At 49.9% G+C, this 22,956-nt stretch overlaps 1 protein-coding gene across 1 annotated transcript in view; it reads left to right on the top strand.

Moving 5' to 3' along the window:
- The window catches only part of RERE (arginine-glutamic acid dipeptide repeats), a 166,532-nt gene that overhangs the window by 101,533 nt on the left and 42,043 nt on the right, over nucleotides 1-22,956 (top strand). The window contains 3 exon segments of the mRNA XM_064730880.1: nucleotides 952-1,076; nucleotides 3,234-3,333; nucleotides 8,406-8,504. Coding sequence (XP_064586950.1) covers nucleotides 952-1,076; nucleotides 3,234-3,333; nucleotides 8,406-8,504 — 324 coding nt within the window.

The following is a 22,956-nucleotide window of genomic DNA, read 5'->3' as shown; positions in this document are numbered from 1 at the left end:
TTCCATCTCTGCTGCTGCTGTGCACAGAAGGGCTCCCCTGGCAGGGGGCTGAGGTGGGGTTAGCCCAGAGTTATCATCAGGAAAGGCACTGCCCCTGTGAGGCAGGAGTGCTGCGTGGAGGGCATGGCTTGGGCTCGATGCCTCAGCAACCTCCGAGTTCTGAAACGTGGAACAAATCCTGCAGCAGCTGCGTGAGCACCTTCCCCCTGCCAGCTGCCACCAGTGCAGAAATTCCAGGGGCTGGGAGTGCTCCTGAGCCAGGAGCAGCTGCCGTGTGTGCCCTGTGTGTGTGTGTGTGCGTGCCCTGTGTGTGTGTGTATGTGTGTGCCCTGTGTGTGTGTGTATGTGTGTGCCCTGTGTGCGTGCCCTGTGTGTGTGTGCCCTGTCTGCAGACTGAGCTGCAGCCCAGTGCCATGTGTGCCATGTGTGTGCCCTGTTTGCAGCCCAGTGCCATGCGTGTGCCATGCGTGTGCCATGCGTGTGCCATGCGTGTGCCATGCGTGTGCCATGCGTGTGCCATGCGTGTGCCATGCGTGTGCCATGCGTGTGCCATGCGTGTGCCATGCGTGTGCCATGCGTGTGCCATGCGTGTGCCATGCGTGTGCCATGCGTGTGCCCTGTCTGCAGCCCAGTGCCATGTGTGCCATGTGTGTGCCCTGTTTGCAGCCCAGTGCCATGTGTGCCATGTGTGTGCCCTGTTTGCAGCCCAGTGCCATGTGTGCCATGTGTGTGCCCTGTTTGCAGCCCAGTGCCATGTGTGTGCCCTGTTTGCAGCCCAGTGCCATGTGTGCCATGTGTGTGCCCTGTTTGCAGCCCAGTGCCATGTGTGTGCCCTGTTTGCAGCCCAGTGCCATGTGTGTGCCCTGTTTGCAGCCCAGTGCCATGTGTGCCATGTGTGTGCCCTGTTTGCAGCCCAGTGCCATGTGTGCCATGTGTGTGCCCTGTTTGCAGGCCAAGCTCCCCGAGCTGCAGCCGTTCCCATCCCCGGACGGGGACACGGTGACCCAGCACGAGGAGCTGGTGTGGATGCCCGGAGTCAACGACTGCGACCTGCTGATGTACCTGAGGGCAGCCAGGTGAGTTGTGCCCCTCCCTGCTCTGGGCTGGGCTGGGCTGGGTGCCTGCAGCCCCTCCTTCTCTCTGGGATGTTTGTGGGTGCCGGGGTATCAGCCGACACCTTGGGTTGGGCTGAGAAATCTCAGATTTGGGCCAGCAGAGCACCCCCGTGACAGTGTCCACAGGGTTCTTGCATTGGAGGGGAGACAAGGATCTGACTCCGTGTTTCAGAAGGCTGATTTATTATTTTATGATATATATTACATTAAAACTATACTAAAAGAATAGAAGAAAAGGCTCCATCAGAAGGGTAGCTAAGAATAGAATAGGAAAGAATGATAACAAAAGCTTCTGTCTCAGACAGAGAGTCCAAGCCAGCTCTGCTATGATTGGCCATTAATTAGAAACAACCACATGAGACCAATCCCAGATGCACCTGTTGCATTCCACAGCAGCAGATAACCATTGTTTGCATTCTGTTCCTGAGGCCTCTCAGCTTCTCAGGAGGAAAAATCTGAAGGAAAGGGTTTTCCATAAACGATGTCTGTGACACCCCCGTGCTCTGTGGCTCTGGGGGTGCAGTGCAAGGGCAGCAGGGTGGGCTGGGGTGGGTACAAGGAGCAGCTGCTGTGGGTGCAGCACAGCATCCCTGCAGGGAGTCAATCCCCTGCGAGCTCCAGTTTGCACCTCAGCAAACCCCTGGTGGGCTTCACAGGAATTCAGAGTCTCTGGAAACTACTTGTAGCTTGCAGGGATTCAGAGGCTGGGGAATGTGCAGTTTCAGTCAGTTTTCTGACATTAAAACCAAGATGACAGCACAAAGTTTGCTGTCTGCTGAGGCTGTTCTGGCTGCAGGTTTCAGCTTCTGTAATCCTGCTCAGGTTCTGCTGCTTTGGCAGTGCAGACTTGTGGCTGATGAAAGCAAATGAGATTGGATTGTAATGCTGGATTTGCTCTGTGTGCTGGGGTGACTCAGCTTTGCAGCTCTGTGCTGCCTTATTTGATGCACAGTGTGGCAAGGCCCTGAAATCCAGGATTTGGGGTGTGAGCCCAGTGTGTGTGTGGGGCACTGTGCACCTCAAAATCCACAATTTGGGGTGTGAGCCCAGTGTGTGTGTGGGGCACTGTGCACCTCAAAATCCACAATTTGGGGTGTGAAGCCAGTGTGTGTGTGGGGCCCTGTGCACCTCACAATCCACAATTTGGGGTGTGACCCCCCTGTGTGTGTGTGGGGCACTGTGCACCTCACAATCCACAATTTGGGGTGTGAGGCCAGTGTGTGTGTGTGGGGCCCTGTGCACCTCACAATCCACAATTGAAGGTGTGAGCCCAGTGTGTGTGTGGGGCCCTGTGCACCTCACAATCCACAATTGAAGGTGTGAGCCCAGTGTGTGTGTGGGGCACTGTGCACCTCACAATCCACAATTTGGGATGTGAACCCAGTGTGTGTGTGGGGCCCTGTGCACTTCAAAATCCACAATTTGGGATGTGAACCCCCTGTGTGTGTGGGGCCCTGTGCACTTCAAAATCCACAATTTGGGGTGTGAACCCCCTGTGTGTGTGGGGCCCTGTGCACTTCAAAATCCACAATTTGGGGTGTGAACCCAGTGTGTGTGTGTGGGGCCCTGTGCACCTCAAAATCCACAATTTGGGATGTGAACCCCCTGTGTGTGTGGGGCACTGTGCACCTCAAAATCCACAATTTGGGGTGTGAGCCCAGTGTGTGTGTGGGGCCCTGTGCACCTCAAAATCCACAATTTGGGGTGTGAACCCAGTGTGTGTGTGTGGGGCCCTGTGCACCTCAAAATCCACAATTGAAAGTGTGAGCCCAGTGTGTGTGTGGGACACTGTGCACTTCAAAATCCACAATTTGGAGTGTGAACCCAGTGTGTGTGTGGGGGCCCTGTGCACCTCACAATCCACAATTGAAGGTGTGAGCCCAGTGTGTGTGTGGGGCCCTGTGCACTTCAAAATCCACAATTTGGGGTGTGAAGCCAGTGTGTGTGTGTGGGGCCCTGTGCACCTCACAATCCACAATTGAAGGTGTGAGCCCAGTGTGTGTGTGGGGCCCTGTGCACCTCAAAATCCACAATTTGGGGTGTGAACCCCCTGTGTGTGTGGGGCCCTGTGGGTGCCCCAGCCCAGCTGAGCAGTGTCCCCTGTCCCTGGCTTTGCAGGAGCATGGCAGCCTTTGCAGGGATGTGTGACGGGGGCTCCACAGAGGACGGATGCGTGGCTGCCTCGCGGGACGACACCACCCTGAATGCCCTGAACACGGTGAGTGACCCTGGAACAGCAGGGACTGAGGGCACCCAGCTTTTGGGGTCCCATTTCTTGGTGGGAACCTCTCTCAAACACCAGGTGGTTTTCAGAGCTCTGAGCTGCAGAATTTCGGTGATGAACTCATGGGTGGTGCCTCAAAGGTGACCCCAGGGAGTGTTTTTGGGAGGCTGCTCAGCTCAGGGGCTGGGACTGGCCCAGCTGCCCCTGAGCTGGCTCTTGGGTCTGGTCTGGGTTTAGCTGCAGTTGAAATTCCTGCATTCTGCTCCTGAGTGCCTTTCCCTGAGTGCCTCACCCCTCTGCTCTGGGCTGAGCTCTTCCCTGACTTCCTTCTCAGAGACTCAAACTTCTGTTAAGGTCAATAATCATTAAGGAGCTTTTGGAATTGGAATTTCTTTGCCCTTATCTATAATAATAGCCTAATGCAGAAAATTCATTTAACTTCACTGCTTCTCTATCTACTTTAATTACTCCCTTTAATGGCTTGGCAGCCCCAGGATCTGCAGCTGCACTTGTGGAGTTCTTGCTTCTGAAATTAGATTAGTCCCAAAATATTTTGGTTTTGTTCTTCTGGTTCTTTTCTCTTTGTGTTTCTAATGCATGTCTATTTTAGGAAATGCTTTCCTTGTCCAGTGTGGATTTTTCTAGAAAAGAGTTTCCTTATAAATAATAGTTCTGTCAGGGATATTTTAAGAAACTTTGACTTATTTCTGAGACCCTGCTTTTTTGGCTTGAAACAGTTTAGATAGCTCACCTGTTGTCCTGACAAAATGGTGCCTCTTTTGTCTCTCAGTTCACCACCAATTTAAAAGAGATCAGATTTATCTGATAAATGATTTGTGAGCCTCTTAACCTGCACTAAGTTGTGTCTTTGTTTAGAAATTACCATATGCAACCCAGAAGATGAATGTAAAAGAAAATGGTGTGCTATGATTTCTTATTATGGAAATCCAATAAACTTCAGGGCAGCACTTCACATAAATCAGTCTTGACAAGCTCCTTTGCTGCTGTTTTATTTATGTAATAACAGGTGCTGTGAGCCCCCAGAATGATTTATTGTTAATTGTGCCAGATAGAAATGGAGATCATGGAAGGCACAATGCAACACAGACATCACACACATGTATTTGTGTCTCAGCTCCCTGCAAGGGTTGTTCACTCAGCATTCCAGGTGAACTCCAGCTCCTGTCCTGTGTTTGTTGCTGCCACGTTTGTCTCTGTAACCCCTAGGAAGGGAATAGGTTTTTCATTTGGGGTTTGCTGCCCTCCTGATGGTGCCCCTGTGGGACTGGGAGGGCTGAGGAGCACACAGCAGCTCCCGCAAGCCTTTCCCGTAATAGTGGTGAGGAAATGATCCCAGAAAGCTGCTCCTGCCCTGGGGGAGTGCTGCCAGTCTGGGAATGCAGAGGGAACGAGGTGAGTGTTGAGCACAGACCTGGCAGTGCTGGGGAGGTTTGGGATGGTTCCTTCCCTCCTCTTTGCCTCCAGACTCTGATTTAGCCCCAGATGTGGTTTCAGATCCTTTCTGTGTCCGCAGCAGGGCAAAGGCAGGAGCTCCTGAGCTCTTTCATCCTTGTGACCCGTGCCTGCTGCTCAGGGTTCTGCAGTGCTGCTCCAGGCCAGGCAGGGATTCATTCCCTGCCTTGTGCTCGGCTTTGGCAGAGCTGCAGAGGAAGAATCCATTCCCAGAGGTTCAGCCTTGCCTGGGCTGTGTGGAGCAGCAGAGCTGCAGCAGGCCTGGGGCAGGCAGGCTGCAAACCCAGAGCGGGACCCACAATCTCTGGGGTTTGGTTCGTGTTTCTGCTAGGGAAATCTCAGCCAGCCACTCCTGTGTATCCCCAGCAGATGAAAAAACAGCACCATTAAGCTCATGTAGTGCCACATGGAGGAGAGCCCAAACAATGATATGCTAATATTGTGTAAATCTCTCTTTACTAATAGTGTTGTTGTGCCTTCTCATGGCTCTGCTGCATGGGAACGTGTCATTATGAGTGACAAACATGACAGGCTAATCTCAGTGCAAGGAAATTCACTCCTAACTAAGATGTCACCCAGACAAATTACTCCCTGTTTTAACTTGCCCTTAGACCAGATTTTCTTGTTCATTAACTACAGACAAGGTTGAAAGCATTAAAAAAATATTATTTAAATATATGTTAGCATTTCTGCTTGCGACTGGTTTTGCTGGTGGGTGATGTTAATGAGCAGCTGCTCTCCTGGTTCACACAGGCAGGGCCAGGCTCCCTGCCCAGGCCTGTCCCAGTGCAGGAGACACTTCTGCCTCTGGAGCTTCCATCCATCCTCATCCTCACTCTTACAGGCAGGTCAGAAAGGGCCAAGCCCCACTGCTGTCATTGCTGATAAAGTTCTGGGAGAATATGCAAAATCCTGCTGGGTTTGGAAGGTGTTTTTAAAGGCTGTGGTGAGTTTTGCAGGTAATTGGCATTTCTTGCCCTGGCCCTGCCTGTAGTGCCCCACAGCTGTTCTGCAGCTGCATTTGGGCTGTCTGGCACAACAAAGTGGCTGCATCACAAACATCAGGATTTGAATCTTCAGCTCTTTAGGTGCCTGAAATAGATTAGAGCTGGGGGAAAGATATGGAAGTTGGATTTTTTTGGTTTGATTTTGTCTGATACCCAAATTATACCCTAAAGGGCACTTGGGGCTCCTGTGTTGCTGGGCTTTATAAATGATAACAGCTAAAAGGAGCATATTCTATTTTCACTGTAGGGGAAGATGTCCACAGCTGTACAGAACATCCACAGCCCACTGAAATTTGCCAGCTCTGCTACTGAAAGAAGGGGCCTGAATTGCATTTTGTATTAAATCAGGTGTTGGGTTGGAGTTTTCACACCCAAAGATGGAGCTGCTCGTGGCACTGATCCCCATCCTGCTCCTCATTTTCCTTTTTTGCTTCTCCCATGGGAGAGCCCGTGTGGAGCTGGGAGCTCTGGGGTTCAGGGCTGTCCCGTCAGTGCTGGATGTGCTGCAGCCCCACTGGGGTGGGTTTGGCTGAACAATCCCCTCTGCTCCCAGGCCCAGCCCAAACCAGGCTGGGCTCTGCTTCTGGAGCAGTTCAGGAGCGCTCCCATGAGACTGCAGCAATTTTTCCTTGGAGAAGGCGGCTCTGGGATCTCAGTGCTCCTAATGGAGTGCAGTTATTTAATGCTGAGCCCTGCCTGCAGCCTGCCCGAGCTGGGCTCTCCAAGGCACAGCAGAATGGCTGTAATTGCCAGAGGAAGCCTTGCTGCCACATGCAATGGCACTCTGCTCTAAAAAGGTCACAGGAAAGGGACATTTAAATTAAGTTATAAATTACAATTGAAGAACAATATTTTGATGAGCAAGCCCAGAGATGTCAGAGCTGCAAGATGTAATTCATGGGTTCATTACAGACTGGAGGTGCCTGACAGCTGAGCCATGCCAAAGGAGAATTTATTTGCAGCATCACCCAGACAGCAATGGCAGCTCTGCTCAGAGGCTGCAGTGGGAACTGGAACCTTGTGGGAATGTGCAGCCTTGATGTGCAATCCCTTCCCTGGGCCCTGGCTGTCTGTAAAGCAGTGTAAGGGAGCCTTTTGGGCACGTGCACATCCAGAATTGTGCTTTAATCCTGCCCTGTGGTGCAGAAGTTGCTGTATTTTCTGTTTCAGGGTGCATTTGTGGTGGTTCCCTTTGTTGCAGTTGTTCACACATCAAATCTCACAGTGGTGCCAAATGTGGATGCAGAGTTAATGCTAAAAATGGAGATTCTCTGGCTGGCTGGACAGTGATGCAGTGTTTGTAGAAACACCTGGAGAAGTTCAAGCAGGAGTTAATGAAACCAGAGGCAGTCATCATTAGCTGTTATTTATCCTCTGGATCTTGCCAATAAAGTGCTCAGCAATGGCTGAAAGTAGAAAGCAGAGAAGGAGCCAGACTGGAACATGTAAATTTAACTCCAGCACTTAGAGAAAATATTTTTCCTTTCTGCTGCATTATTCTACTCCTGGCATTTATAAAACATTTTTTTTCCACTCCCACCTGCTAAAATTAACATTTTTCAGGAGCCCCTAAGCTTGTATCATGTTTTCACAGGGGTCTTCTCTTCCCCATTTCTCCTCTGTCAGGTCTGTGCTGACGGGGTTTGGGGTTTTTATTAATGAATTACTTGCTCAGAAGTTCACCCCATATAATCTGTGGCTGGCCTGTAAACTCCTCTTTTTCTGGAGCAGCTGCCTGTCAGCCCAGGCTGTTCTTTCTGGGCCTGTCTGGTTTGTTTTCCTTGCAGATTGAGCTGCTTGGGCACTGGACTGCCAGGGAGCAGCACGTGCTGTCCTTGAGGCAGAATAAAGATGCCCTCCAAGTCACAAAGAGCTCTGGCATTGCTGCTGCTTGGGAGGGAGCGGGGAGGGGAGGGAAACAGGAGCCCCATTCTCCTCAGCCCTGTCACATCTCCCGAGTGAAAAATCCTCTGGGCAGTGGCATGCACAGAAAAGAGGCATTTGCAAGGTGAGCTGGCAAAACAAACCGAGCTTTTTTCTTTGAGATGGATCGGTTCCCAGTGCTGGAGTGCAAACAGGGAGGAAAATTAATGTGTACCCAGCAGAAAAGGCAACATCTTATTTCCATGCCTGTAAGTAGGCATTGCATACCATGGGAGCCTTGGAACTATTTTCTTTTAAGTTGGTTTTTTAATTTATTTTTTCTCCTGCTGACCACAGGAGATGGAGCCAAGTTGTGTGAAGTGAAGAACAATAGAGTGGAGAACATAACCCATCATGTATTAATTTTTATTTTGTCATGGCTGACATCACACCGGGCCCTGTGAGGGGGAGGGAGCAGTGAGGCTTTGGGTTGAACATTACCTGGGGCAGGTGTAGGAGGGAGGGGATCCCTGCTTGGGTTGGTGCTGCTGCTTCCCCTCTGAAGCCTCAGTTTCCCCTCAGGTTGTTACACTCACCTCATACATCAGCAGGAACAATAATTAGGCACAGAACATCTCTTGTGGCTCCTGTAGTGGTTTTCCCCCTCCAATATCAGATCGCTGCTAATTCCTTTGGATGATCTATTTGTCTTCTTTCTTTCAGCTCCATGAAAGCAACTACGATGCTGGGAAAGCCCTGCAGCGCCTGGTGAAGAAACCTGTGCCAAAGCTGATTGAGAAGTGTTGGACTGAGGATGAAGTGGTAGGAAATGATTTATCTCCTCCAGCCTTGATGCTTCACCTTGCTGCTCTTGCTTTTTTATGTTGGTTTTTGTTTTTTCTTCCTAAAGAGGTTTTCTTTATGAGCAGGAAGAGGGTGGGTGTGTAAATAAAAGTACACATGCATGGGTATAAATGAAAAAACTTGATGCAGTGCATGACAGAATTAATTAGTCATGGAAAAATGGCAGCAGAAAAGTTTGGTTGGGGTTTTTTGGTCTCCTTTTCTCCCTCTGGAGCTTTTTCTCCTTTTTTTCCCATCAGCTGCCCCGAGCTGTGAGTGCTGGAGCTGCTGCACTCAGGGCTCTGGGTGATCCACCCACGTTAAATGAGAGAGAACTGAGCCTCACCAATGGAAAAAAACAAAGTTTATTGAAAAGTGAAGCATTGCTCTGTGAGCACAGAGTAATGATCACTGACTCCATAAATCATTGTCAGCCCCAGCTCATTTTATCATATTTGCTCTTGTTCTGCTCCATCCAAGTTTCCAGAAACATTTGGCAGCCCTCCAGGCTGGGCAGAGCCAAAGATCAAACTGTGCTCTTATTTATAGACAGCAGAGCTCCACCTGCACAGCCTCAGAGCCTCCTGCTCCCTGCAGCTCCAGCCCCAAGCAGCTCTGCTGCATTTGGGAGCATTCTGGAGCATTTGGGAGCATTTTGGAGACTTGCAGGGGAGGTTTCCTTATTGCAGCCCTGGGAAACAGAGAGCTCTTACCCACAGGGTGCTGAACTGCAGAGGAATTCTGCACTGAAATGTTGCTCAGAGCACACTGAGGTGTCAAAGCCTCATCTGGCCCAAACAGTGAAACAGTGGTGGCAGCATTAACTCTGTGTGTGCCTTCATCTCAGGGCCAGGGATGTGCTGGGGATAATCCCAGACAGTTCTGGGGAAATGGAGGCCCAGGTCCAACCCCTGTCCTTATTTGGGCTGGACTTATAATAATAAATCTCTCCTGGCAGCCCAGCAAATGTGGTTTATTTTAATTTAACTACTGAGATTTAAGTTTGCACTTGGATGAATAAGCAGATCCCACACCTGATACAGAGCTTTGGTCAGTTAACGTGAATAATAATAATGATAATAATGACAATAATACCAGCACATTTAGAACTTTTTGTGGGCTCTCAGCTGGCCAAAGCCAAAGCCTTTGTTTTCCATGAGAGCAGCTCCAAACTGGGAGGTGGGAGCTGCTTGGCAGTGTCAGACCTGACTGGAACAAAGGATGGGAGTTGTGGTATTTTTCCTGCTGCTGATGTGGTTGCAGATGTTTAGATGGAATTAAACAGAGGATAAAATTGGCCACTGATTGAGTTAGATGGGGGCTGTGTAAAGATGAGGGCTGGGCTTTGTTGTTTCCCTCGTGCCTCTGAACCTGGGGCTGGTTTTAAAGGGTTTTTAGTCCCAGTGTGTAAATGCAGAGGCCCAGGGTGAGAGCCAGCCCTGCCCACAGCGTGAGAGAGTGGCCAGGGCACCTCCTGCTCTGCTCTGCAGCTCCAGCAGCTCCTTCCCCAGCTGACAGCATCCGTTTCCAGCAGAGCTGTGATGGGCTCGGTGTCCCTGGCAATGCTCAAGCATTCCCTCCTGTGGGCAGGGTGCAGCAATTGTCACATTTGATGCCTGGCTGGGATGTTCTGAGCACACACAGCCCCAGCAGCATCTCCTGCAGTTCACAGGCTGCAGGATGCAGGAGGGGAGCAGAGCTGGCCTGGTCTGTGCCTCCTGCAGGTGTAAATCTCCTCTCAGAGCGCTGAGCTCTGCCCTGCACCTCGTGGTGTCCTCTGGAAATGGCCCTGTCAGTGTTTGCCAGGTGTGTGTGGGGTTGGGGTGCAGGCAGCCAAACCCCCCCTGGGCTGGAGTGGGGCTGGAGTGGGGCTGCTCTGCTCTGCCCCACTGGGCAATGCTTTGTGGCTGCTGTGGGAGGGGGTTTGGAGCCTGAGATGGGTCTGGCAGTGCCTCTGTTCCTCTGCTGCCGCCCTGATGGTGCAGCTGGGGTCAGGTTAAATGAACATCCCCATTCCATCCCCTGCTCTGGTTCCACTGGGAGCATCTCCCACGACAAACCGTCCTTAAAAAATTACCATGAACAATCCTGAGAGAAAATGCTCTCTGCAGAATGGCTTTTGTACCTCAGTGGTGTCAGTGCAGCTCTGGGCCTGCTCCAGTGCAAGAGTGAGCTCCCTTGTGGGATCAATAACCTATCAAAGAGTGTGGGATCAATAACCTATCAAAGAGTGTGATTTATTCAGGGTACAGTGAGCATCTCTGGTTTGGGGAACCTAATGGGAACCTAATTTTCTGTTCTGGCGTGCTTCATGTGCTGAGGTGTGAAGGAGAGGAGCTGGCTCTGGCTCTGCTCACCCCACAGCCCAGGTCCAGCTCACACTTCTATCTCTTTGTGCCTTTTTCTCTCTTTATCAGAAGTTCTGATGAAATCAATGGGACTTTCAGGAGAGAGAAATCCGAATCAGAAGTGCAGGAACCTGCAGTTTATTAGGTTTTTAATTAAACATGATGAACACATTTTAAATACCACAAAGGCCTGGGGCTGAGCTGCATCTAATGGAAACAGATTAAGTCACCCGTCCACACTTGGGTAGTTATTAATTCTGTTTATTTATGCATGCTTGCTGCAGGCAGGGCTTGCTGCTGCTCTGCTGCAGGTTATTGCACAGGGATGCTCTCCTGCATGGAGCTGTGCTCCTCATTAGCATTATGAGGACCTGCTGGGGTTTAATTGCAGCACCTTTGGAACTCAGGGCTGTGCCTTCCCGAGCTGAAGGAGATCTGGGTGAAGCAGAGCTTGAACTTTGTTTGCTGGGCAGTTCCTTCTGCTCCCCACTCTGCTCCATCCACGTTAAACTCTGCAGGAAGCTGCCAGGTGTTCCTGAGGAATTCTGTGAGTGCCCCTGTGCAGAGCTGGCAGTGCCACCCCTGACATCCCTGACTTCTGCCTTGTATCCTGGAATATTCTGCCTTTAAATGTTTTACATGGCTCTTGGTGCCGAGTGGTTGGGGTAAACAGCCTCCACTCAAACAAGCTCCTCTGTTTATGTGCAGGGCTGGTTAATCCTGGCTGCTGCTAAATCCTAATTGGCCGTGTACATCCATTTACAAGTTCATAAATTTTCGAATATCCACACCTGGCTTCAGCTTAAACTCGTTTATCAGAAAGCACAAGTGGAGATGCTTCTGCCAGAAAGGACAAGAGACAGCAAACTCCTTCCCTAATGTGTTTGCAAGTGTTTGTAATCCAGTGTGGCAGGTCGAGGAATTACTTATGCAAAACCCACAGCCTTATTTGCTTGGCTTCTCTGCCTGGAATCATCCTCAAAGGTCTCATCCACCCTTTTTGGAGCGTGTGCTGGTGAAAACATTGTTCTCATGTTCTCCTTTGAAAGCAGAGCTGCTTACTGGGGCAACAACACCATGGATTTTATTTACTGTTTATGTGGCAGCTACAGAAAATTCAGAGCCAGCTTGAAACGGGGCCTCTGGAATGGAGGAGTGGAAAGAAATCACAAAAGGGGTATTGGAAAAGCTGAGCTCACTCCTGCAGTGGGCTTGGAAGGTTGACACCAGTGACTGCTCAGTGTCATTGTTCTAAACACAGAAAATAAACAGTGAAATCCCACTAAATGAACATTTGCTGGGATTTACTGATGCAGCCACGTCTGCAAGTGTGATAATCAGGAACAACTGAAACTTAGCTGAGCACTGAGATAACAAACCACCAGACTCAGATTGCTGTGGCGTTGTAGGAGCTGTGTTTTAAGAATAAATCAAATTTTAGTTTAAGAATAAATCAGATTTTAGTTTAGGTCTTGTCTGTGTCCTATTCTAAGAACTCAGAGTGGAAAAGAACCGTCAGCCCTCGCAGTCAAAAGTGACCAGTGAAGGATGAAATTATTCTGCTTGGGGGGAAAAGCTGTTATTTAAAGGTTGCATAAAATTATAGTTACTGAGTAGCTGGCAGGTGTACAAAATGCTGAGGTGCAGTACAGCTGGGAAATACAAGGTGTATACAGCCCAGGAAGGGGAATTTGGTTTAAACACAGGTTCCTAGATGAAAGATAACAATCTTTTGTTTGTGATTAACTTGCATCAGTCTTTGATCCAAGCCCTTGTTGAGAGGGATCAATACTGCACATACAGCACCGAGTTTATTGTCGAGTCCTTTTGGAAATAAGGCAGTGAATTAAAAATCAATTATACGTGCAGAAAAGTTTGTGTAGGGCAATCAATTCTGTCCTTTTAGTTTGCCAAAAGATTCCATTGTTTAACCAGCTGTGAAAAGGAATGAATTTTAAAGGCCTCCAGCAAATGAGGGAACCCAAAGGGGCGGGGGGAGAGATTAAAAAAAAATTATTTCAGCATTTCATGTTCAGCAAAGGCTCTTGAGGGATAAATCCATAAATCCTGTCAGTGACCTTGGCTGCAGAGTGGGTGATTTCAGTGCTTTCCCTGATGTTGATCTTTGCCCAGCTGCCAGAGGAGCTGCTGTTTCCTCACCAATATCATTTTGGGGTTTGCTGAGCTGTGTGTGCTCCTTGATCTGCCGTCTCTCTGCCCTCATATGGAATATTTTCATCTATTGAGCATTTACCTTGCTGCTGATCCCAAAATCACCAGCCTGGCCCCTTGGCCTGGCCAGGAGCTGTTTTGGGGTGGGATGGGAGAGAAACTCCAAATTCCAGCTCCAGCACAGCCCAAACCATCCTGGTGTGTTCCAGAGCAGGGTTTGCACTCAGGGTTTGCACTCAGGAGTTCCTGGTGTATTTTCCAGAGCAGGGTTTGCACTCAGGGTTTGCACTCAGGAGTTCCTGGTGTATTTTCCAGAGCAGGGTTTGCACTCAGGAGTTCCTGGTGTATTTCCAGAGCAGGGTTTGCACTCAGGGTTTGCACTCAGGAGTTCCTGGTGTGTTTTACAGAGCAGGGTTTGCACTCAGGAGTTCTGGTGTGTTCCAGAGCAGGGTTTGCACTCAGGGTTGCATCAGAGTTCCTGGTGTATTTTCAGAGCAGGGCTTGCACTCAGGGTTTGCACTCAGGAGTTCCTGGTGTATTTTCAGAGCAGGGTTTGCACTCAGGAATTCCTGGTGTATTTTCCAGAGCAGGGTTTGCACTCAGGGTTTGCACTCAGGAGTTCCTGGTGTATTTCCAGAGCAGGGTTTGCACTCAGGGTTTGCACTCAGGAGTTCCTGGTGTGTTTTCCAGAGCAGGGTTTGCACTCAGGGTTTGCACTCAGGAGTTCCTGGTGTATTTTCAGAGCAGGGTTTGCACTCCCAGCCCCTGAGCTCCCCGTTGCCAAGGGGAGGGATGTGCTGCCTGCAGGATTAACAAACACCACAGAGCTTGCTTGTCAGAATTTTCCAGCTCATTTTCAAGGGCATCTCTAAAATGGAGCTGCCTGGCTCTCTCCATCATCCCTGGGTGTGCATTTCCAGATGGGAGCCAGTGCTGGGGGATGTGGGGGCTGCATTTGTCCTCCCTCAGGGCACAGGGGTGGTTTGAGAAACAGAGAGGGCCCAGGGAGCTGTGGTTGCTCAGCGGCAGCGGGGTCAGTTTGGTGTCCGTGGGTCTGTCCCAGCCCAAGAGCAGAGCCCTGTCCTGGGCACAGAACAGCCCCAGCTCCTGCCTGGCCCAGCCCAGCCTGCAGCACCCTGACCTTTTATCCCCATTTGATGTGCCCAGGGACAGATCCGCACTCTGGGTTATATTTACCCTCCTGCTGTATCCTGTGCTGCTCCAGAAGGAAACTGAGTCATGGCACGCCGAGGAGCAGCTGGGGAGTGCAGGGATCATCTCAAGGGGGATTTTCTGAGCTCAGTGCTTCTGGCACGGCAGGACTGAGGGAGGGGCAGTAACTCACCTCTGGTCCTTGTGGTGAAAGTGCAATTGAAATACATAATAAATAATGAAGTGCTTTGGTATTTTTCTGGGTTTAGTGTGTGATAGAAATCTGCAGCTTCTTTTGAAGTGATTTTGGCTTAGATGCTTTTACCTATATCAACCTGGACTCCTTTTCAACTGCTTATGTTGGAATTACACTTTATTAAACTGACAGAGCCCAGGAATGGATTAGTTGACGTGGCAAATGTCTGTTTTATTTTGGAGGAGTTGTTTGCTGTCTGCATGGCAATTTGCTGTTCCTAACAAGATTGCTTTACAAACACAGGAACCCCAACCCCTAAAACAAAGTGAGTGCAGACAGATGACAGCGTTGTCTGCAACCTGACAAGATGATATTTGATTTTTGAATTTTTTCCCTGCTAGTTTGGGTCTCTGTCTGAGTCTTGGCTTTGATTCTTGGTTTGAACACAGAGGCTGACAGCCCCAAACCCCCAGAATTCCTGAATGTCACTGCATCCTCTGTGTTCTGCCCAACAGCTTAGCTGGGAATTATTTAGTCTGGCCCAGTGGCCATTGCAGCAGCAAATGACAAAATGCTCTTCAAATGGGTGTAGTGACATAATTCCTATTGAAGAAGTGTTGATTACTGTCACAATGTGGATGCTCTGTGTGCTTTAGTGCTCAGGGCTTATCTTTCTTGCACAACATAAGCAGTATGAATGCCAAAATACACCTCATTTGCAAGTGCTGTTTGCATGATAAATTTTATTTTTCTAATCTCCCCTATCAACAGAACCAATTTTTTTTTAATCTTTCCGATGACATAAAAATGCATTTTAATGAAGCAAATTACCAAGCTTTGTCTCCTCGGTGCACGAGCGGGGCGGCCACGTTCAATTAGGCTGAGAAATGATCATTTGTTCATTGCAGGCTGTAGCAGAGCCCCTGCACAGCCACATCCATCACCAGTTGCTCAGCTCGTGTTCCTTAAATCACTTGCCATCCTGTCGGGGCTGGGAATCCTCCACGGGAGCCATTATTTAATTGGAGTTTGTAAAGGTGTCACTTGTTTGATAATAGGCTGCTTCTGTAGTGGATGAATGGGGACTAAATATTCATCATTTGGTGCATCCATCCCAGATCCCTAATGAGTTACAGGGGTGGCAGTGCCAGCAGAGCTGGTGGTGCTGCCATGGAAGGGGTTGGGCACACTGAGGATGCTGATGGTGCCATGGAAGGGCAGTGAGGATGCTGATGGTGCCATGGAAGGGATTGGGCAGCACTGAGGATGCTGATGGTGCCGTGGAAGGGCAGTGAGGATGCTGATGGTGCCATGGAAGGGGTTGGGCAGCACTGAGGATGCTGATGGTGCCATGGAAGGGACTGGGCAGCACTGAGGGTGCAGGGGAGCTGCTCACCCTGCAGTGGGAAGGGCAGAGGGAGGTGGGCACTGGGGGGCTCCCAGGGAATGGCACTGCCCGAGGCACAGGGAGGGAGTGTGGGGTGTCCTGGGCAGGGTGAGAGTGGGATCAGTGCTGCTGTGGGATTCCAGCTCGGGGTGTCCCAGGATTCTGTGAGTTCTGCTGGGGCTGCTGAGCCTTCCTTTGTGAGCCTGGCCCCACATTGCCCCCAATGAGAGGGGTTGCAAGGAAACTCAAATTTGGAGTGGAAATGCCCCTGGAAGGACATTGGGGTCCATCCCTGGCCATGGAGGAGCCTCACCCTGAGCTGTGGCTGGCCCAGAGCAGCTGCTGGAGCACCAGCTCCTGTCTGCTCGTGGGGAGCTGCCCTGTGCCCTGTGCTGTCCCCGTGCCCTGTGCTGTCCCCCTGTACCCTGTGCTGTCCCTGTGCTGTCCCCATGCCCTGTGCTGTCCCCCGGCTGTCCCTGTCCCACAGGTGTTAGCTGCACCCAGGAGGCTGCCGTTCAAATCTGCTGCTCTGCCCAGTGCTGTTTTTGCACTTTGTGCCTCGTGGCTGTGCCTGTTTTGTGGTGAGGGTTTGTGGTTGTGTTTCAGCTCTCACAGCACCTCCCCTGCTCCCCCTGAGCTCAATCCACCCTGGGTTTCCCCAGCCTTTTGTTGCTGTGGCCCTGCTGTCCCTCTGGCTGCATCCTCAGATTTATTTGGCTTTTAGGCTGTGGGGAGATTGATCAGCCAGGCCTTATGCATTTAGAGGAGCTGATAAATGGCCCAGCAGCACATTCCCCTCCACTGCTCTGGAATAACTTCAGCCCTCAAATCAAACATCCCATTTGCCACAAATTGGGGGAAGGCAAAGAGGGCACCTCTGCTTTATTAGGGTGCATATTTCATTTATCTCTTATGGGAGGCCCTGTCCAGTTCTACGTGTCTGGGGAGGCAATTGCACAGCCTCAGCGCCCTCCCCCTGCCCCTCACAATATCCTCCTTCAAGGTTTCCTTTGCAGCCTTCACCTTTGTTACAGCTGCGTTTCTGTCCTTCAGTTTCAAATCTTTAATCATTTCCTCTCTTATTTGTGGTCCCTTTTCCCCACTGGCCCCATTCTCCCCCTCACTGAGGATGTGTCCCTCAGCCTGGGATTTGATTTTGCCATCCCCAGTATTTCACTCATGGAGCTTTGCATGCTCAGGTGTCTCTGCATCCACTGCAGCCAGGCTTGCTCTGAGAGGAATTCAGGGAGTTTCCAGTGTGTGGAAACCTGGTGTCATTTTGGCAAGGGTCAAACCCTGGAATTTGTATCTGAGTGCCTGAATTCCACCCTGGGCATGGCTGCAGTCTCAGCCCCTCTGTTAATGATTTACCTGGGAGGGCACTCCAGAAATAGCTGCCTCTGAGAGGGATAATCCCATTTTCTCTCATTATTCTTGGATTTGTTCATTGCTCCAAAGTCTGCGGGCTCTTGAAGTGCTTTTATTTGTTTCCTTCTGCCATTTGCATAGAAATCCCTGTTTGACTGCAGAAACTGTCTCCAGAATAATTGACAATAATGGTTGGAGTCCCAAGGGAAGAACATTTCTGTAGTAGGGAACTTCACTGGAAATGCTGTGTGAGCCTTGAAGGATGACACAGGATATTTCAGGTAGTCCTTGAAAGGGAACATGTCCAGCTCTTTCTGTTCACTTGCTCTTTGGTTTTGAGGTACAAGAAGGCTTTTTGTATACCAGCATTTTAACAGCAGCTTAAAATAACAACCAGAAATGAACGTCATTGTTGAAAAGGCAATCTGGAGTATAATCAAAAGCTTTCTGTTGTCTCTTGTCAGCAGCACATTGTTTTGCTTTTCTGGGTCACAAATGTGCCAGACCTTTGTCCTGTTTAACTCTTAAAAGGCACTTTTAAAAAATCATTTATGTAAAAAACACACTCAAATCACTTTAGCTCTGTTAGCAGCACTGAGCTGTCGATTGCAGGAGACAGAGGATGCTGGATAAACAAAAAGCTCTTTTTGGGCAGGCCCAGGACTTGTTGCTGCCTTTGAGGGTCCTCCTGCCCTCACCTCTCTGTGCCTTGGTTTGGGAAGGGGCAGAGAAGAGGAAACTGCAAACTGAGCAGCCTTAAACGAGAGGGGCTTCATCTCTGCCTCCTCTTCATCCCTGCTGAAGTGTGGGACCATTAGTGAGCTCAGCAGGGCTGGAATGCCTGCAGTAATGCAGGAGCTGTTCTGCCCACAGTGGGGGCTGTTTAACAACAGCCCTTCCAGGGCTGCAGGAAAGCAAAGTCAGGTTTCATTGCTGCTGCTGCTGCTTTAATGCCCAGGGCAGGGTTTGATCCCAGCATCAGCTGCTGCTGCAGCTCTGCCTGGGCTGGGCTGGCCTCAGGTTTCGGGTTTTATCTCCTTTAGGGGATCACATGGCTGCTGCCATGCTGTGGGATCGCTGGGGGTGATCTGAGGGATCTCTGTGGGATCTGAGGGATCTCTGTGGGATCTCTGCCTCCCACAGCTCACAGCAGTCAGCAGTGGAGCAGGGGCAGGTGTTCCTCACAGGAGCCTTTGGGGTTGGGTTTACAGCCATGCCTGAGCAGGGGTGGGGAGGCACAGGGACCAGTCTGGTGGTGCAGCCCCTTGGCTGTTTGTTGGCAGCTCTCGTCCATCTGTCTGTCTGTGCATCCATCCATCCATCCCTGCATCCCTCCCGGTGTCCATCCCTGCATCCCTCCTGCTCAGGTTGCCTGGCAACCTGGCCTGGTGCCTCCCAGCACCGGGGATGATTTATTGGGGATGATTTATGGTGGGGCTTTTAACAGGAGGGGCCTGGGGCTGAGGGCTTGGGAGCATTTGATCCCAGAGCTGATAATCAGGGTGCAATTAGGGCAAACAGAAAGGCTCCTAGTTTAGACACAATTGATTTTTAAAATTTATTTATTTTATTTTGTTTTTCTGCTGTTTTGTTTTCTCTTTCCCATTGGGCCTCCCCCAGACACAGGTACAGCACAGAGTGGGAATCAAAGCTTTGCCTGGCGCTTGGGGTGAACCTGTAATCTTTCTCTTTGTAAAAATAGCTCTGGTTAAAATCCTGATGGGAAAATACAGCTGGGGTCAGCACAAAAGGTTAGCAACACCCTGACAGCTCCAGGCCCGGGCTGAATTCTCCTGCAGCTCTGGAGATGTCTGAGAGCTCTTGTGTCACCTTCAATATCGTGTTGCCTTTCATGCAGACTCCTGCATTGATCCCTGGCATTAACAGAGCAGGGGAAGGGGAGTTTGTGAACTGGCATTTAGGGGTGGTTCATGCTGTGGTCCCAGGGAGAACCCCTGAAACATCCCCTTGAATGAGGTAACTGGGGCAGCCCTGGGCACCCCAGCTGAGCTCTGCTGCCTGGAGCCCTGTCCCAGCCTGGCTGTGAGGAGGGCTGGGCAATCCCTGCAGAGCGTGTTGACAAGAGCATTTCTGTGTGCCTGAGAGGCAAAGAGGAGGAAAAGGATGATGAATCCACTCTGACCTCCTGAATGGCAATATAAATACTTTATTGAAAATCCTAAATAAATGTGTTTGTAACCAGTAATCCTGCTCTGCATGCAATCTCATTTAGCCAACTGGGTATGCAAATGTGCTATTAATGTGTTTGCATCCAGTATAAATACACAAATCTAATCTGTTTATATGTGTCATTTACACACAGCTGTGCTCACGCTCACTTAATACCAATATTTCCAGCCAGGCAGAGGTACCATGGGAGCTCCATTGTTCCCAACAAAAGCAGCTCCGTGCAAGGGGGGTCATTATCGTGCAGGATCTGCTGGCATCCCCTGAGGGAGCTGTGGCTGCTGGGGGCACCCGCAGGGCTCTGGGCTCCGTCCCCACACTGGGGCCAGGCTCTCCTTGCTCAGGAGGATTTCTCAGCAAGACAAAGCGATGCAGTCGGGAGGGAGAGAGCAAATTGCTGGGCACCTTGAAGGCTTTCAGCTGATGTATTCCTTGTCAGTTTGTTTAGAGAGGACACTTGATCTCCTGGGCAGATGGCCTGGGGAGTGTGGGGTTGGTGTCACGTGTGGGTGACCAGGGCTGCGCTCTGCACGGGGCTTTGCATTTCCTTGTCCTGCAGGCTGGGATCTAATGAATGCCACCAAAACATTCTGGTTTTCTGTGTCTGTGCGTGAGAGAACCAGATTTTAAACATGAGTTTAAACATTGATTTTATTTTCAAATATCTCTAAATGTGCTGCACGCTGAACAGAAGTTTTGCAGCTTGTGAAAATCAAGAAGTAAAGATCCTTTCATGTATTTACTGTTTATCTGCTGTTAATGGAAACCTCATAAATTTTCCTACCATATTTATTATGAAACTTTAAAATGCATATTAAATATGGAAGGTAGTGACAACTTCCATTGGCATCTGCCTGGACAGCCTGGCCTTTCCAGACATGCACTAAACTTACTGCTTTCATAACAGCAAAATCTCCCATTTATTTGCTTAGAATTAAGGAAAAGGTTGAGAGAAGAACTTACTGTTCTTGGACATAGTCTAAAGAGGTGATTTGATTTTGGTTTTTATTAGAAAGATTGAGAAATAAAATCCTCATTTCCTGGATTGAGAAAGATCAGGAGAGGCCCTGTGTGTAAATGTTTTGCATTACACAATGCTCTTCACTCATTAACCAGGTGGAAATCATAGGGAGGGAATGAAGCAGCACATGGAATTTCTTAGAGAAAACAATGAGCTCTGAACTGGATTGCAGCACCACGTCAGAAGGGACACGTTGATGAATCTGCAGGTTCATCAGAGCTGTGCTGCCTTTCTGAAGGTTTCAGGTGGAAATCTTCAGCTGGAAGTTGACTGAGCACGTTGGTGGTTGTTTTTGCAGTGGATGTCCCTGGTGCACCCTTTCAGCAGCAGCTTTCTTTGGGGTTTTTGGGGTGGAGGAGCACACAGGGTTTGCAGCAGGCAGCTCCTCCTGCCAGGCTGGATGATGGGGATGATGGAAACCCTGACGCAGGAGCTCAGGCTGGCACTGCCAGCCCCATGCCAAAGGTGCCAGCTGAGCTCTGCCAGGCACAGAGTGGCTCTGTGGGTCCTGTCAGGAGGGGTGAAACAGGGACCTGCAGGGCTCTGTGGATATTTCAGGAGGTTTGTTCCTCAGGATGAAACAGGGGCCTGCAAGGCTCTGTGGGTCCTGTTTGTTCCTCAGGGTGAAACAGGGGCCTGCAGGGCTCTGTGGATATTTCAGGAGGTTTGTTCCTCAGGGTGAAACAGGGGCCTGCAAGGCTCTGTGGGTCCTGTTTGTTCCTCAGGGTGAAACAGGGGCCTGCAAGGTTCTGGGGGTCCTGTTTGTTCCTCAGGGTGAAACAGGGACCTGCAAGGTTCTGGGGGTCCTGTTTGTTCCTCAGGGTGAAACAGGGGCCTGCAAGGCTCTGTGGATCTTTCAGGAGGTTTGTTCCTCAGGGTGAAACAGGGGCCTGCAAGGCTCTGTGGGTCCTGTTTGTTCCTCAGGGTGAAACAGGGGACCTGCAGGCAGACATTAACACGCTTGTTCCTTGTTCTGCCCTGGTTATTTATAGCTCCTGTGACACGCAGGATGCTGCAGCATCTGATGCATTTCATCAAATTATCAAATGGCAGGAGGAGGCCTCGTGCTGGGGCTGGTCAATAGCCATGGAAACCACCCCATAAAACTGAGCTGTGTCTGTCAGCACTGGCTGCCCCACAGGCCCTGGGATTTCCTGAAGCTGCTTCATTACCCACAGCACTTTGTTAATTGTGGCACAGTTTGTCTTCAGTGAGCAGCACAAACAATAATGCTGACAGAATCCTGTCATAAGCAATCTTTTAAAGTTAAACAGAAGTGCTGAAATTGAAATGTTTGTCCTAAAAATCCAAATTATGTACTTGTGAAAATGAAACCATTGTGCTCCAGAGCCACTTCTTACCCAAACTTATCCATGGGCCTGAGCTCAGCCTGTGTTTGAGGCTATTTTAGCTTGGCAGCTGTCGCTCTCAGATGCCTCCTGTGAGCAGTGCAGCATCTCCTGCAGCACTGGTGCATGTCATCTGTGCAGGGCAGAGCAGATTCAGTCAGTGTCAGGCACTCTGCTTTGTGGGAGCAACAGGTCACCTCTGAGCTGGTGTGCAGCTATTTCATTCTGCTTTGTTTAAAGCTGTTTTTTTAGGTCTGTGTTGGGCTTGACTTGGAGAAAGGTCCTGTTCTTGCTGCAGGGAGAATGGGCCATGATGCCTGAACTAATGGAAGTCTAGAATAGGAAGGAAAATCTGAAAATGGTTTTTAAAAAGTATTATTAAGCTCTAGAATTTCTGAGTTTCTGAAATTATTTTTGGTGTGCTTTGTTGTTATTTGTATATTAAGAAGCGTCTCTCCCTTGCCTTTCCAAGGGGCACAAAGCTCCTTTAGAGCTGGGTATCTCTCAGTGGCCCAGGGATAGTTCTGTACTCAATAAAGGTGATTAACAGCAGAATTGGCCAGAAGGATTGACTCCATTCCTACGTGGAAATTTGGAGCAGCATTCAAGGTCCGTCTAATTCTGTAATTCTGATGGGCTCTGTGCTAGGCTTGCATTTCCAGAAGGGACTTCTGGCATCCCATGGGGTCAAGGGAAAACAGTTTGTCACAGGGTTTATTAATAAGAGCCGAATCACAACACAACCCAAATATAACATAGTTTGGTTAAAAGGAATCTTAAAAAATATTTCAATGGCTGCCTAAGAATTCAAGTGCACCATAGTAAGTCTCAGGCAAAATAAGGAATAGGAATTGGGTGTTCTCATTGTAAGCAGTGCCTGCCTTTCCACGTTTCCCCATTTAGCTGTTGAATTCCTGCAGACAGGAATTGCACTGCTCTCTGGGATGCTGGGAGTGGTGTTGGGCTGTGTTTGTCACTGCTGCTGCCACCCTCTCTTGCCCAGAGCACCAGCCAGAGGCTTGTGGTGCCAGGGGAGTGACCCAGCCACCCACCCCAGCATAATGGCAATTCCTTGGGAAGCTTCACCTGGTAAAACTGAGAGTGTGAGTGCACTGGGGACCAGCCGTGGCACTCAGCATCCTGCTCTGCACGTACCTGGGTGACTTGTGCCTGTGTGTGGGGGCAGACAGTAAAACCTGCCGTGGCTTCACTGCGGGTGCTGTGTGGGCTGTCGGGAAGGAGCAGGTGGGG

This window comes from Zonotrichia leucophrys, chromosome 21, assembly GCF_028769735.1.
Source record: "Zonotrichia leucophrys gambelii isolate GWCS_2022_RI chromosome 21, RI_Zleu_2.0, whole genome shotgun sequence".
NCBI lineage: Eukaryota > Metazoa > Chordata > Aves > Passeriformes > Passerellidae > Zonotrichia > Zonotrichia leucophrys.
The sequence above is the reverse complement of the archived record's forward strand: the minus strand, read 5'-3'. Positions and strand labels throughout refer to the sequence as shown.